The sequence below is a fragment of the Chinchilla lanigera genome, unplaced genomic scaffold (genome assembly GCF_000276665.1).
Source record: "Chinchilla lanigera isolate Chin_1 unplaced genomic scaffold, ChiLan1.0 scaffold00029, whole genome shotgun sequence".
Taxonomy (NCBI): domain Eukaryota; kingdom Metazoa; phylum Chordata; class Mammalia; order Rodentia; family Chinchillidae; genus Chinchilla; species Chinchilla lanigera.
The window spans coordinates 2653951-2670617 of record NW_004955430.1 but is presented as its reverse complement, the minus strand read 5'-3'; the positions used below and the strand labels follow the sequence as shown (position 1 = coordinate 2670617).

General features: G+C 37.5%; 1 protein-coding gene across 13 annotated transcripts in view; it reads left to right on the top strand.

The window, feature by feature from the left end:
- The window catches only part of Pbrm1 (polybromo 1), a gene marked incomplete in the record, with an annotated part of 135009 nt that overhangs the window by 477 nt on the left and 117865 nt on the right, over positions 1–16667 (top strand). For 7 of the 13 annotated variants that reach the window (XM_013515587.1, XM_013515585.1, XM_013515580.1 and 4 more), the window contains 6 exon segments: positions 1972–2019; positions 2421–2502; positions 2891–3014; positions 4806–4958; positions 5867–5964; positions 13763–13910. In XM_013515587.1, the coding sequence (XP_013371041.1) occupies positions 2967–3014; positions 4806–4958; positions 5867–5964; positions 13763–13910 (447 nt within the window). 13 annotated transcript variants of the gene reach the window in all.

The following is a 16667-nucleotide window of genomic DNA, read 5'->3' as shown; positions in this document are numbered from 1 at the left end:
GCCTCGCGCGGGCCCAGCAGCCTCGCCGCACCTGCTGGCCCGGACAAAGGCGCGCCGGGGCCCGGAAGCTCCCGCGCCCGCCTTTCCCGCTGGTCTCGGGGCAGCTTCAAAGCTGTCAACGTTTCCCTTAGTGCCCGTACCAGTGACAGGTCAGGAAAGCCCTCCTTTCCTTCCTCAACACGGGGCCTTTCTTCTTCCGTTCTTGTTTCTTGACGGTTCGGCAGAAACTCTCCTAAGAAATTTCTTTCTTTCCGTATGATTTGTTGGAGCCGAGTGTTTTTCCGTGGGACATCTGTTCAGAGTAGAGACTAGATATCTCAGCTTTTCGTCTGCAATACCACATAGATTTGGGGTTTTAAAAACCATTCTTTGGTCATAAAATATTTTTTACCCCTTAAAAAGTTACCTTAACTTCTGGAGGGGAAGCTGCTTTGTTACTGTACGGCAATAATTTTGATTTAAAGGAGGGAAAAGGGGCAAAAATGTAGAAGATACCTTGAGAAGTAAATGATAAATAGTAGAGTGAGTGTAGAAATTCTTACAATAATGTAGTAGCATATGTTGTAAAACATTTTAACCTGGACCCCTCAAAAGTGATTTTAGTGGCTTCCCCTTCGCCCCTATTTAATAGTACACTTTTCCCCAAATAGAATTTGGAAGCAATTTGGACATAATACCAATAGTAAAGAGAAGTATAGTTTTTGCTTTGGTAATTGCTAGCCATTTGATCATAGTTTGAATCTTAAGATCCAAAATGGAAGATTGGAAAGTATGTTTTGAAGACGGATTTGAGGTTAAAATTAGCAGATACGTGTGTTGATTGCTGGAAGGGCCTTGGTCACTTTCTTGGAATTTAAGAGTGTACAAAATACCTCAAATAATAATTCTTTACTGAAACGTCCAATGTGAGTTGTATATTTATGTATATAATAAACTGCTATCAAGCCATTAAACGTTAGGAAGAATGTTGACTTAAAGGAATTTTCACATAGTTAACATACAGGATACAAAATAGTGTATATGACTTGTTTACATTTATTTAAGAAAAGTAGGTAACTAAGGAGTAAGTATGAAAAACAACTTAAACGTTAAAGGATGATTTTTCTGTGGGAAATAGGATTACTATATGTTTTTCTATTTGTTTTGCCTTTGAGTCTCTTGTTTTCCAAGATTTTTATGCGTGTGTTACAGTACTGAATATCCTTGGAAACACAGGAGAATACTAAAAGTTTATATATTGTCAAAATACACAATTTGGGTATGAGCCAGTATTCTTCCAGTTACACATTACATATTCTTTACTCCTCCTTGTCAATTATTGTTGGTTATCAGATTTCAGGACTTGTGGCTTACACCCGGAATTGAACTACAAAATCTGTTTCTTTCCTTTCTCCCACAACCCCCGCTCTAGTAAAGTGAGTGAACCACGAATCTTCACACTGAGCTATATCACCAGGCTTTTTTTTTTTTTTTTTTTGAGACAGGGCCTTAAGATGCCCAGGCCAGACTCAAACTTGTAATCCACCTGCTTCAGCCTCTCAGAGTGCTGGGATGACAGGTACACTCCACAGAGCCGGGCCATTTCTTTCCTCTTTGTGAAAAACAGTTACTGAAGGGATGTCTCTTTAAACTACACACATCGACATTTATTTTAAAGGTCTCGCTTAAGTGTACTTTTATTATATTAAAAGATAAAGTGTGCATCCAACACTTTTCTATAGGACAAGGCTACAAAAAACGAAGACTGTTTTTGTGCAGAAGGAGCATGTAGTCCTAGAGTTGTGCTTTGAAATTTCAAAGTGACTTCTATATGCCTCATTTCATGGTAACAACAGTCCAAAAGGATGTATGTATACTTGTTCTCAGTTTAAAAATGAAACAGATGTAAGAGGCTATAACTCAAGCAGGATCAGGAAAGGTGGAAAATCTGGAGCTCCTCATCTTCTGACATTGTGTCTTGTTGTTTTTCAGCTCAGCACATTGCTTTTGTGGCCAAACTTCCAAATTACATATTAAAAGGTATTTTTTGGGTTCAGAATTTTTGATAACTGTCTTTAGATTGCATCTTTTTCTTGTCTTACCAAAGTAAATTAATGCTTTCTGGAGTTTTTGGATATTATATCATCTAAACAACATACTTATACTATTGTGTTACATGTTTTATCATTTGATTTTCAGTGGATTATTTATAAAAATAATTTTAAATTGCCAAAATAGTTGAAATCTTTTTAAAGAAACCTTGCTGAGCTTATATGTGATGTCTTCCCAATGCAAACAGGAAAGAAATGTCTTTTTCTGAATTTTGGGAGGGGAAGGGTTTTCCACATGCGGCTCACATGAGCCATTCTTGGTTTGTTCCAGCCTTGCTAATGCTTGGTGTCACATGTGAGCCTCACACATGTGTTCACTCTCCTTTTCAGCTCTGTGATTGAACTCTGCTCTTATTGACTAGGAGGCATTTGGGCAGGCATGCTTCATTCCTGGAATTGACAGTCATTCCATGTGAGTAAAGGGGAACCTCAGTGTGACACCTTTAAGCATATGAAAGTATTTGGTTTTAAAATGGAGGAATGAGCTTGGTTGATGGCACATGCTTGTAATTCCAGCACTTGGGAAGGTGAGGTAGGAGGATCTCCACAAGTTTGAAGCCAGCCTGAACTGCATGGCAAGACCGTGTCACAAAAATAAATAAATAAAATAGAGGAAATATCAGGTACTCTTAGTGCCTGAGCCTTTGCAGCAGTTTGATAGGTGCAAGAGAACTGATATTCCTGTTTTCTGTAGTTTTCATTATCTTTCTTAGCAGTTTTATTTGAATGTTTTCTATCTGCACTCATTTTTACTTCTTGTGACTCCTTTCGATTTCCCTTTTCTCTGCCTTCTCTTTCAGTTTTGAATATACTAACACTGAATCAGCACTTCTAAAGTCCTGCCTTCTCACTGGCTTCAGTTGGCCTTCAGACATAATGAGGAGACTGGCTTTTCGAGGCGCTGGTTGTGCTCTGGTAAAGCTGGTAAATTACTGATTATCTACACCCTTTCCTTTTTCTGTCGTTTTTTTCCCCTTCCATCTTTCTTAAATTTTTATGATCCTCTCCATAAAAGGTCCTTCCTGTGTTCATCAAATTCACCTGTGTCCTTGTCTTAGCTTGTTCACAAACGATTGGTCCTTAATTCCTGTAACTTGAATTTTGGCCAGGTTGTTAGCTGAATAAATACTGACAAAACTTAGCTGTCCTTATTTTAAGCTTTTAGAAGCTTTTAGCCAACTTCAAACTCATATAATTACAGCAGAAAACAAAGTCTAAAGGAATACCATCATGGTAAATTATTTTAAACTCCATGTGAACTTTATTTTGGAGGAAGATGTATGAGATTCCTCTTGTTTCTTAGTTGCTTACCAGAGTTTTTTGTTTAATTTGCTGCTGTTTTCTGTTTCCTGGAGATCCCCAACTTTTCTCCTAGCACTACTGGCAGCCAGTGTTCTATTGTTCCTATTCATTTTTAGTTGCCTGAAAATGAATGTTGTGATTGAAACTGGAATCCTTTTTTTTTCTGTCTAGCTTTAGAAAAAGACTTTTGAAATTACAACATACTGTTGGGTACTATTTTGGTACTATTATTATATTGCATAAGCCTTCCTTGTAGACTTTTTTCAGCATATACCCTTTCTCTGTAACTGTAACAGATTCTTTCAGTGACTTTTTTTATGTTATAGTCAAATGCATATATTTGTAAAATTATGGTAAGATTATTTTCTTAGCCACCAGCCTAAAACTGCCAGCCTAAAACAACCAGCCTATAACTGCTACAAAACAAAACAAAACAAAAACAAGTATTTTTGTGTTTCTGAATACCTAAGCAAACCTAAAAACTTACCTATGAGGTGTTCTTGCTGATCATCTTGTTCAGTGATGGCAAACCTAAGGCACGTGTGCTGCAGCAGGCTGTTTTAAATCATTAAACACTCTAAAAGGCTCACTAGGGCTGGGAATGTAGCTCAACGGCATAAGCGCTTGCCTGGCAAGCCTGAGGTCATGAGTTCAATTTCCGGTACCAAAAAATAAAAATAAATAAATAAAAAGCTCACTATCACTGATCTAGTCAGACTTAAAGTTATAATTTCAATATTTGCAGGTATAGAGCATATCATATATTTGAAAAAGAGGTAGTCTGGATTAGCAGAAGTTTCAAAGTGCCATTTTGCTATTTCTGCTGGCATATGACAAGTCATGATTAGTGTTTTGTAGGGGCATACCTTGTGGATCCCGCTTCAGTGAGTGTGGAAATTTCATTTTCGAGGTTTCATTTTAAGGATGAATCTAAAATGCTAGAAAGATAACTTTCCACTATTCCTCTACTTTTTTCCCCACTACTACTTATTTGCCTTAGAGACTGCTTCCTGATGTTTTCCCCATCATGGCCCACTTGGAAAATGATCATAATTGTAAAGCATGCAGGAAAGCAGATGAGGCTGCTGATATCAGTTACTATTTTGGAGCCTCTGTCTCAAGAGGGCTACCTGGTTGCCTCAGGGGCTTAGGGATCAGTACCTTCAGGATACTGTTATACCACTCTCTTTTTGTGGTTTGGGAAATGCCAGTCCAAGGTAACTTTGGAGCCCACAGTGGTTAAACCATCAAAGTTGAAAGTAAAACAAAAAACTTACAGCCAGTTTTACTCCTTTGCAACAGTTAAAATATCCTCCCAAGTCAAAGAGAAAGTTTGGTGGCACATCACAAATTGAGGGCTTAGAGGCAGAGCTGGAATTTAAATATAACAACGTGGCTAATTATTTCTTATAGAAGAAGTTGGATTCCATGGGTTCCAAGAGAAGAAGAGCTACTTCTCCTTCCAGCAGTGTTAGCGGGGACTTTGATGACGGACACCATTCTGTGCCCACACCAGGCCCAAGCAGGAAAAGGAGGAGACTGTCCAATCTTCCAACAGTAGATCCTGTGAGTTGTGCAGTTTCTGGCTGCTTTTCCCATGATTTTCCTACCCTTTCTTCCTTTTATGGTGAAGTATATGAGACATAAGGTTTCTTCACTTCTTTTTCCTCTTAACTCTTCTTTTATGAAAAGTATATAACTGAAAGTCTTATAGTAACAGTATAGTTTAATATTATAAAACAATAAAGAATATCAGTATTTATGATGTGTGTTTACTTAACAAATAATTGTATGCCTGTCATGTAATAAGTACTGTTCTGGTGATAGGGATATAGGTATGCGTGAAGTAAGCCTATTTTTCACATGGAGCTTAGATTCCAAGGTAGGGAAAGCAGAATGTAGTAAATGAAGAAACAATACTATCAGCTAGTGGTAATTAGTAAGCAAAGTTTGTGTGATTTAGGCTGTTTTGGCCTGAATCTTCTGGAAGATACTGCATAAAAATACAACCAACCATGTAGGAGAGCTGGATCAGGGATGGGTTGATACATTGTGATTACAGAAAAATGGTCAAGAGGGAGGAGACTGGTGAACTCCACCCAGCCAGAGTATGTAAGTCCTTGTAGGCGGGGGTAAAGGTATAGATTTTATTTTCTGTGTAATGAAATCATCCCTTTATTGGATGATTTAAAGCAAGAGAATGGTGTGAACAGATTTAATTTAAAAGAAAAAAATCACCAGTCACATAAATCTTTTGAAAGATACGAAAGATATAATTAGATTATTCCAAAGGAGAGATACAGTGTATTTCATACTTGAATTTTCATCTGGCAATTGGGGATTTGTCCTTTTTCTTCTCTATTTGCCTTTTCTGGGTCAAAAGGATTTATTTTATTTTTAGAGTAGTCTGTAACCCTTACACCTACATGGGCTTTCTGTTTACTTTTTTAATGGTTTTTCTTCTATATATGTAGATTGCTGTCTGCCATGAACTCTACAACACTATCCGAGACTATAAGGATGAACAGGGCAGACTTCTTTGTGAACTCTTCATTAGGGCACCAAAGCGAAGGTGAGTGAGAAACACATCAATACAGCTGGAGGATTTGGTCTAGGATCTCTGTTTAAAGTGTTTGGTAATTTAGTTTCTCTTTAGAAGGAATGGCTTAAATAAAAGAGGTCCATCTTTAGTCTTAGTTGTGAAGATACAATAAAGTTTTTTTTTAAAAAATTAATACTTCTAAATGATTAAAAAAATAAGATTTGTGGTCTTAACCAGTTTTGAGTATACAGTTCAATAAGTGCTAGATATATTAACATTGTTGTGCAAATGCCTCCAAAACTTTCCCATGTTACAAAACTGAAACTGTTAAACGCTGAACAATTCCCCATTTTTCCATCCTTCCATCCTCTGGCAAATACTATTCTGTTTTCTATGAATTTGACTACTTTTGATACCTCGCAGAAGTAGAATTATACCGTGTTTGTCGTTTTACAACTGGCTTCTTAGTTACTTTCTTATCACTGAGACACGATACCTGACACCCACAACTTGAAGGAAGAAAGGTTTATTTTGACTCAGTTTGACAGGTCTGAGTCCATAGTGACTGGGTCCCAGGTAAGGTGGCATGGCAGGGGAGAAGGAGCTTCTGACATGGCCGGCAGAAATCAGAGAGAGATCAAAGAAGGGGAGAGAGAGATAGACTCTTCCAGGCTACGCTCCCAGTGACCCACCTCCTCCAATCAGGATTCACTTCCCAAATCACATTTAGTTATAAATTCTTCAGTGTACTAATTCATATCCTCATGTTCCAGCAGTTCCCAAAATTCCCACCTAAGGGCACATGAGGCTTTGGGGGACATTCACATATAAACCATGACACTGACTCATTTCACTTAGCATACTGCCCTCAAGATTATTCCTCCATGTTGCAGCATCTGACAGGATTTCTTTCTGTTGTATGTGTATATCCTGTTTTGTTTATTCGTTCATCTGTCAGTAGACTAATGTTGTTTCCCTTTTGTAGCTTTTATAAATAATGCTGAAGTGAATATAGGTGTGCAAATACGTCTTTAAGATCCTGTTTTCACCTCTTTTGAATAAATACCCAGAAATGGGATTGCTGGATCATTTAATTCTGATGTGTTTTGGACATGTACCATATTGTGATAAATAGCAATACCATTTTACATTCCCACCAACAGTGCGACAAGAGTTCCAACTCCTTAACATCTTTATCAATAATGAATGGTCTAACAGTGTATTTCTTAGAATCTATCCCTGCCGCCAGGTGTGCTGGTGCATGCCTGTAATCCCAGCACTCAGGAACCTGAGGGAAGAGTATCACCATGAGTCTGAGGCCAACCTGGGTTACAAAGTGAGTCAAAGGCCAGCCTGAACTACAACTACATAGCAAGATGCAGTCTCAAAAAAGAAACCCAATCTATCTCGGCTGTCCCTCTGTCCTCCTTCCCTCTTGCCTTCTTTGTTTTCTATAGGAGTCCTCTAAAGGGTGGGAGATATATCATTGTGTTTTGATTAGCATTTCAGTAATAACTAATGATTTTCGTTACTTTTTTCATGGTTATTTGTACATCATTTTTAGTAACTGTCCAAGTCCTTTGCCCATTTTTGAAGTTTTGAGGATTTGTTTTTGTTTTTAGTTTTAGTTCTCTGTAGAGTCTGGATTTGATCTCTTTATAAAATATATGACTTGGAAATATTTTCCTACAATCTGCATATTACCTGTTCACTTTCTTATATGGCCTTTTGATGCCCAAAGGTTTCCATTTGCATGAAGTCCAGTTTGTCTTTGGTGTCACATTTAAAAAATGAGTGCCAAGTCTAGTGTCATGAAACATTTTCTCTGTATTTTACAGTTCTAGCGCTTATATTTAGAACTTCAGTCCATTCTAAGGCCCCTGCCCCACTTTATGTCAGCCTTTTTTTTTTTGGTTTGGTTTGGGTTTTGGGTTTTTTTTGGTTGTTTTTGGAGGCAGGGTCTTACTATGTAGTGCAGACTGGGCTTGAACTCATTTAGCCCAGGTGAGCCTCACACTCGAGATGTTCCTGCCTCAGCCTTCCAAGTGCTGTGATTATAGGCTTCCTGGCAAGCCCATTTTGAATTAAACATTTTTTTCCCTGATATTGGGGATTTAACCTAGGTCTTTCACACAGAGTGACACCCCAGCTTTTTTTATTTTTTATTTTGAGCTGGGTCTTGCTAAATTGCACAGACTGGGTTTGAATTTGCATTCCTTCTGCCCCAACTTCTGAGCATGCCCAGCTTGAGTTCCATTTGGTGTAAAGTGTCTTAAGTTTCTTCTTTACATGTAGATATTCAGCTTTCCCAGATCATTTGTTCAAAAGACTATACTTTCTTCACTGAAAGGTCTTAATACCCTTGTCAAGAATCATTTGAAGCTGGCTGTGGTGGTACATGCCTATAATCCCTGGCAGGCTGAGGCAGGAGGATCACAAGTTCCAGCCCAGTTTGGGCAGTTTAGCAACTTAGTGAGACCTTGTCTCAAATGAAGAAAAGTTATTTGACCATATACTTAAGAGTTTATTTTTCAAGTCTGTTCTATTCTATTGTACACTTTTATTACACACTCTTACTGTAGCTTTATACAGTTGTGTACCCCATAACTTTCCAATAACTGATAGACTGCATATGCAGTGTTCCTATAAGATCATATTGCTTAGTGACATTGTAGCCATTTTAGATTGTGTAAGTTGATTTTATGATGTTTTTATAACAAAATTAGCTCATGATGTTTTCTCAAAACTTATCCCTGTTACTAAGTGTGCTTGGGTTGTAGTAAGTTTTAAAACTAGGAAGTGTGAGTCCTGTAGCCTGGGCTACAAAGTGAGCTCAAGGCCAGCCTGCACTGCATAGCAAGACCCTGTACCATTGTGTTTTGATTAGCATTTCAGTAATTACTAATGATTTTCATTACTTTTTTCATCGTTATTTGTACATCATTTTTGGTAACTGTCCAAGTCCTTTGCCCATTTTTGAAGTTGAGGATTTGTTTTTGTTTTTAGTTTTAGTTCTCTGTAAAGTCTGGATTTGATCTCTTTATCAGATATATGACTTGACTCATTGTGTAGCCCAGTTGTATTTCTATATATTAAGAATGAACAATCTGAAACAATATTAAACCGGGCATGGTGGTGTACACCTGTAATCCCAGCACTGCAGAGGGTGAGGCAGGAGGGTTGTTGAGTGCTCAGGGCCACCCTGGACTACTAAGTGAGCTCAAGGACAGCCTGAACTGCATAGTGAGACCCTGTCTCAAAAAGGCAAATAAACAAACAAACAGACATTAAGAAAGCAATTTCTTTACAATAAAATAAAAAATAAAGTAACTGTCTCCAGGTTTAAATTGCTTTATCACTAGTACTCTTAAAAGCCATGGTTTAAATAGCATGAGATAATAAAAGCCGGTGTTTATTGTTAACCACATGCTAGACACAATGCTGTATCCAGTCTGTATGTTGTTTGTACTTGATATACTATCACAGTTTTCCGGTAAGAACATAACATGAGTTTACAGAACTTCTAAAAGATAAATCAGTGTTCAGATTTAGGTCTTTTTATGAAGCCTGCATTTCCAGCCATTATGTTGTATAGAACAACATCAAACTGGAGTACAGGAAACCCCTCATGTAAAAGGTATATCCATCTGCTGCCTCTTTTCCACCAGCAGGCTTAGTACCACAGGGCAAAGGATAGAGACTTTGGATGCTGGAGTACTTTTGTCTTGCAGCCTTGAAGATGTGAGGCTTGTACCCAAGGCATCGCTGCCCCTCTATGGTAGACATGCTTTCTCAACTGGTTATGAGAAGCAGTATTGCTTAGAGCTGCACATTCTATGAATCTCTTACCTTGCTTTGGTGGATTTATTAGGCTGCTTGTACTAAGACATCCATATTAATTGTGACTGAAAGAAGAGAGAAATTTCTTTCCTGTATAAAAGTTTGTGAAGTCCCCAGGGCCTAAGTACTGTCTGTTTTTTCTGTTGTCCTTGTGGTGTCATCCCTGCTTGCGTGGTCTGAGATGATTCATCACAGCTACGCTACTGGCCAGTAAGAAGAAGAAGGCATGTGAAAGACATGAATGCTACAGTGAGAATGAAGAATATGCTCTTTAGTAGCCAGTACAGCAGTTTAGAATGCTGTCATCCTGGGACAAAAGAAGAGTGTAGTTGAGCAGGCTCTGTACATCAGGGCTGCTATTACTCACTGTTCAGGTTTAAACTATAATGTGCTTATGGCTATTTTACAGTCATATTGTGTCAGGGTGCCCTCGCCTATTGGGAAAACAGAGAAAACCTTTATGAAAGAGTGTGTACTACACAAATTTGTTAAATTTTGTTTGTATATACATGGGTGGACCTAAAAGTCTAGAGGAAGGTTCATAAAAATACTAATAGTGTTATGAACTCTGGATCATAGTTTTCACTATGGTTTTTCTGTATGTTTAAATGGAAAAAATCAGTAGAACTGTTACATTTTGAAAGCAGAGGGACTCTATTTTGGTCATGTTCTATCTCAAGATCCTTATCTTTCTTTTGTCTGTGTGATAACTCTGAAAATGTGAGGAATCTGGTAACAAAATCTGGTAGCCTAAGATAGTCTTTTCATTGGGTTCTGAAAATGAAGAGGCCGGTCTTGGGTATGCTGCTATGCTTTCTTTGAATAGCAGATGGAATATTCCTTTTATTCCCTGAAGAATTCATTCAGAAGCCACTAAGTAAGGCTGAGAAAGGTAGGCACCTGCAGGGAAGGCAAGAGGTAGAGGGATGGGGCAAGGAAGGAACCCTGGAAATGGGGAGGAGGGCAGATAGACAGTAGCAGTGTTGCATCATAGAGTGTTGGAGCCCGAGCATGGTAGGAAGAATGGTCCTATAGGAGGACTTTGTGGTACAGGGTTTTGGGCCTAGGCAGAGAAAGACAGAGAATGTCCATGTTTAGAGAGGGGGTGGTGGCAGTAAAATGTCAGAACCTGAGGGGGTAGAAGGAGGGTGCCTACATATAATATGGTCTAGTACAAAGGAGGAGGTCAGGGCAGTATAGGCTGGAGATAGGATAGCAACAAGAGAAAACTGATGTCATACAAGAGACTAGTCACATATGTAAATATGTTATAGATAATGGGAGCCAGAAATACATTACAGATAATGTTATAGATAATGAGAGCCTAATCCCATTAGCTGATAAGGGATATGCAAGAAGGGGAAGAAAACTGGATTGAGCCCTGTGTTTGGAGTGACTACTGCGTTGAATTGGAATTGTTCATACTGGTATGGACTCATGGTTTCCAATATACAGTATAATAAGCATAGGTATATTCCCTTGTTCTGTCCTTGAGGCAGCTTGGGAGCAACAACGCCAAGGCAGAAATGAGCAGCCTTGCACTCAGATCTTGGTTTTTAAATACCATTTACCATGATAAAAGGAACCAGAGATCCTTAACTGATTTCTAGGCCTAGGGGTAGGAAAATATAAGATGAACATGGAATGTTACATGATTCCAGAAAGTAATAAGGTATTCAGAGGGTGATTGGAACATGTCAGAAGGACAAGGAAAATAGAAACTATTTTAAAGAAAAAGAAATGAGAAGCTGACTTGAAAGAACTCCTGCTGGCCAAACCTGGAGCAGTTTGAGCATCAAAATAATTATCAAATGGGTTTTTAACCCACCCGGTAATATTGGAATCCAGGAGTCCATATTGATATAAATAAATGAATAAATGGAAAGTATAATGAGAAGTGAGCCTTCTGAAGGTATTTGCCATAAAATACAAAGCAAGAGAGAGTAAGTTGGTCAGTAGAGGAGGATGCCTAACAAACCAAGTGATTGAAGTTAATCTCATCAACCAAGTACACACCTATAATGAAACACACTCCAGGAAGCTGCGGTGGGGGATCACAAGTTGGAGCCCAAGCTGGGCAATTTACTAAGACCCTGTGTCAGAATTTTTTAAAAGGGAGAGGAATGGGTATGTAGCTCCGTGTGAATGCCCTGGGTTCAATCCCCAGTACCAGGAGGAAAAAATAAGTTAACCTTGTCTAGTAATAGAACAAGACAAAATCATGTGCCACCCGATAGGATACAGTGAGGTAATACAGTATCATTCCCCTTAGGCTCCTGCCAAAGAAACATAACATGAGTTTAATCATCAGAAAGCAGAAAAACTCAAATTGAAAAAGACTGCAAAATAACTGGTTCCTAATCTTTAAAAGTGTAGAGATCATGAAAATCAAGTTTGGCTAGCATATTATTTCAGAATAAAAAGAACCAGAAAATACAAGTAAATGCAACATGTTTTAGACTTGATTGTTTTGTTGTGAAGGACAAGTTAGGAATAGCAGGCAAATTATGAATAGGGTCTGGGGATTAGGTGGAGTACCACATCAAAATTTATTCCTTGAGGGCTGGGGATTTAGCTCAGCAATACAGCCCCTGTCTGGCAAGCGCGAGATCGTGAGTTCAATTCCTGGTACCGAAAAAAAAAATTTATTTCTTGATTTTGATGGTTGAATTGTGGTCCTTGTTTGTAGGAAATACACTAAAACATCAGGGGTGATAGACTATCATGTCAGAGCTTATTCAAATGTTTTTTTAAAAAGTTTTTTGTGTTCTTTTACACTTCATGTCAGAATAAAATTTAAATTTTTTTTCTTTTTTTTTTTTAATCTTTTTGAGACAAGGTCTTGCTATGCAGTTCAGGCTAGCCTGGAGCTCCCTTTGTAACCCAGGCTGTCCTCAAACTCACAGCAATTCTCCTGCCTCAGCCTCCCAAATGCTGGGACAGGTATGCGTCACCATGCCTGGCTAAAAAAAATGTTGTTTTTAATATACACACTAAAAGAATGAATCTGCCAAGGTCCCAAGAAAGATACTAACCATGGCATTCTTTGTATGTAATAATTTATCTCCTACATCTAGAGGGAAACTAAAAATCCTGTGGGAGAATTGAAAGAGTTACTCAGATCATTCTCCAGAAGGTTTGTTTTATGGAACGCTGAAAAAAATCCAGAGAGAATAATAAACCAAAACCTAAGAAATTATCTTGGGAATTGAAAAAATTACCATTATACTAGTGTTTAAAGTTCTTTATGTCCTGTATTATCCCTCCCCTCTAAGATACAATTACTGCTGACTTCTGTGTTTATTGTTCCTGTACATCTTATTTTTAAAAAGATACTTTGGTCATGTGTGGATGTACAGTATCTTACATCTCTTCATTTTGGTAAGCTCCATAAGCAAAAGGCCTTATTTTGTCCTTTGAAACCTTAGTAATTGATATTACAGAAGTATGAGTAATAGGCACTTGATAGTATTTGGTGAGAAAATGTATGATCACTAACTGGAGAAAAATTTGGTATGTTTATAGAGAGCTGTGAAATATGTGTCTTGTGTTGAGCCACTTTTGAACATCATGAAAGATGTTCATCTTCACATGTAAAAGATCTGTTTAAAGGCTTTAGGGCTGGTACCTTAGTTCTTAGATATTTAACATATAAAAGCCTATCACAGATGTTAATTTAGGTTTTTATTTGTTTGTTTGTACTAGGAATTGAATTTAGGACCTTACGCTGCCAGGAAGGTGGTTGAGCTGCTGAGCTGTATCCTCAGCTGTAATTTAGGTTTTTAGATCATTAATATGTATTTTGAAATGGGTGTACATCTCTACTTTGCTTTTATTACTCTCTTTTAGTTACAGTAATGGGAGCGAGTCTTATGACAAATTGTAACTTGGTCTATCACTTGGAATGTTGGACATTACACAGACAGTTTTGAAATGTAACTTTTACATACCTTGGATTAATATCACTAAAAGTATTGTATTATAACAGAAATCAGCCTGACTATTATGAAGTGGTTTCTCAGCCCATTGACTTGATGAAGATCCAGCAAAAACTAAAAATGGAAGAGTATGATGATGTTAATCTGCTGACCGCTGACTTCCAGCTGCTTTTCAACAATGCAAAGGCCTATTACAAGGTAAGAAAACATCAAATTTTAAAGATATCTGATTTGATAATTGTCCAGCTTTTTAATATTTATGAGTTCGGCAGGTGAGTAGATTGAATTGACAGTTCTCTTTTTAGTAAAAATGCAATATTTATATGATTGTGAACTATTTTTGTTTTTTCTTTAAGATACCTGCCCAGATCTTTTGCCCATTTTTTCCCCTGGGTTTTTATTTTCATACTTAGTTCTGAAACATTTTAAATATTTTCAATGTTAATTCTTTCTCAGTTATATATGCTTTATTTATCTTCTGGGGTGTGAGTGTGTGTGTGTGTGTTCCCTATTTTGGGGTAGGGTTTGCTAAAGATGGAACTCAGGGCCTTGTGCATGCTAAGTATGCACTTTGCCAGTGAGCTACATTAGTAGCTTCTTCTTTTTATAGTTTCTTTTGATTAACAAAAATTAAAAAAAATTTTAATATAATCAGATTTATCCAGCTTTTCTAGGCGTGGTGATGCATGCCTGTAATCCTAGCACTGGAGGGGCTGAGACAGGAGGAGCTCTGTGAGTTGAAGGGTAGCCTGGGCTACAAAGTGGGTTTAAGACCAACCTGAACTGCATAGTGAGATACTGTCTTAAACAAAGTCCAGCTTTAACTTCATAGTTTATTCTTTCCTTTGTCTTGTTTCAGAAAATCTTCCTGCCCAAAGATTATAAAACTATTCTTTTGTATTTTTATAGTTTTTTCTTTTTTCATATATAAAACTTTAATGCAGCTGGCATTAATTTTTGTGTCTTTTATGAGGTAGGGATCTATATTATTTTCAGTTATAACTAGCACCATCCTCTCTGCATTTGTCCATAGTGACTACTGTATCTTCCTTTCCATATCTTTATGGGTCTATTTTTGTCCTTTTATTCTTTTTTTCATAAGGCCAGTTCATTTCTGGACCATTCTATTCCTTCCTCAGTTACTGTGGTTTTATAATTCTTTGTTTGAATTAATCATACCTGACCCTTTGTTTTTCCTTACACATTTTATAATTAGTATATTCAGTCAACAAGTACAAAAAAATTGTTGAATGTGCTTGTTTTTTGGTTTTTTTTTTGGTACCAGGAATCAAACTCATGACCTTGGTGCTTGCCAGGCAAGCGCTTGTGCCGCTGAGCTATATCCCTGGCCCTGAACGTGCTGAAATACTGCATTGTTTCTCTGGGGTGAGAAACTGAAAATGTAAATAAGGACCAAAACGTGTATAACAGATACTGGGAAATTGGAAGAAAGTGAGAAGTGAATGTGGTAGGGGAAAGGAAAGAAAGGACAAGAAAAAAAAGAGAATAGAAGGAAAAAAATGCAAACAGAGCTTTAGTAAATAAGCAGGGAAAGAGGGGTTGAAGGGAGGAGGGGGAATGGAAAAAAAGGAAGCAAGACACAGGTATAGGCACAAATTCCCTATGATGAATGTTATCATTATGTATATCTAAAATTACCAATAAAATTTTTTAAAATTGTTGAAGTTTTTATGGAATTGGATCAACTCCTTTGATATATTAGGGATAATTGACATAAAATAATTATTATTACTATTATTATTACATAATTATTATTTGGTTTTTTGAGATAGTGTCTCACTACATAGTTCAGGCTGGCATTGAATTCACTGTGTAGCCCAGGCTACCCTGGAACTTGTGGCAGTCCTCCTGCCTCAGCCTCAAGTGCTGGGATTACAGGTGTGTGCCACCACACTTGGCTTTAAATGTTAGACTTTTTTTGGTCTTATTTTTCCCTTGGCAATAGTGGGAATTGGACCTACGATCATTGTACTGGGCTATATCCTTAGCCCTTTTCTCGTATTTTTAAAATTTTGAGACAGGCACTGTGTTATCCAGTCTGGACTCAAATCCGTGATTTTCCTGCCTCAGCCTCTCAAAGTGCTGGGATTACAGGTGTGCATAGTCATGCCTAGCTTAGATTTCTTCTTAGATTATGGGTATAATTTTGAAGGAGATATAATTCACAATCCTCTTAAAATGTAGAATTGAGGGGTTTTTAGTTATTCGAATTTGTACAGTCATTACCACTAGCCAGCTAGTTCCAGTGTAATTTTATTACCCTCAAAGAAAACCTACCAGGCAGTTTTCTTTACCCCTTTTCCCAACTTCTGGCAACTTTTTTGTGTGGATCTCCCTGTCATTATAATTTTGTTTCTGCGTTCTTTAACTGAACACAGTCTCTTCATGGATCATTTGTATTGTAACATGTATCAGTATTTCATTCCTTTTTATGGCAGAGTAACATTTCATTGTATGATTATACCACATTTTGTTTTATCTGTTTCCTAGTTGATGGGCATTTGGTTTCCACATCTTGGGTATTGTGAATAATGCTGCTATGAATTTTGTGAATATGAGAATGCTATTTGTTGGATACAAAGCTCTGTGTGTTTATTAGATCACATGATCTGCTTGTTAATTGTGTTGCTAAAATCTTTCAAGTCCTTACTGATTTCTTGCCTGAATTATCCATTTACTAAATGAAGTCTTTTAAAATTTCTCACTCTGATGGATTTATCTATTCCTCTTTGTAATAGTTAATATTTTGCTTTATATAATTTGAAAGCAAATAGAAACATAAAGGTTTAAGATTGTTTAAGAATTTAAATGGGACTTTTTGATGTTATATAATAGCCTTGGGCTGTGGATTTAGCTCAGCGGCAAAAGCGCCTGCCTGGCAAGCGCAAGGTCGTGAGTTCGGTTCCTGGTACCAGAGAAAAACCAAAAAAAAAA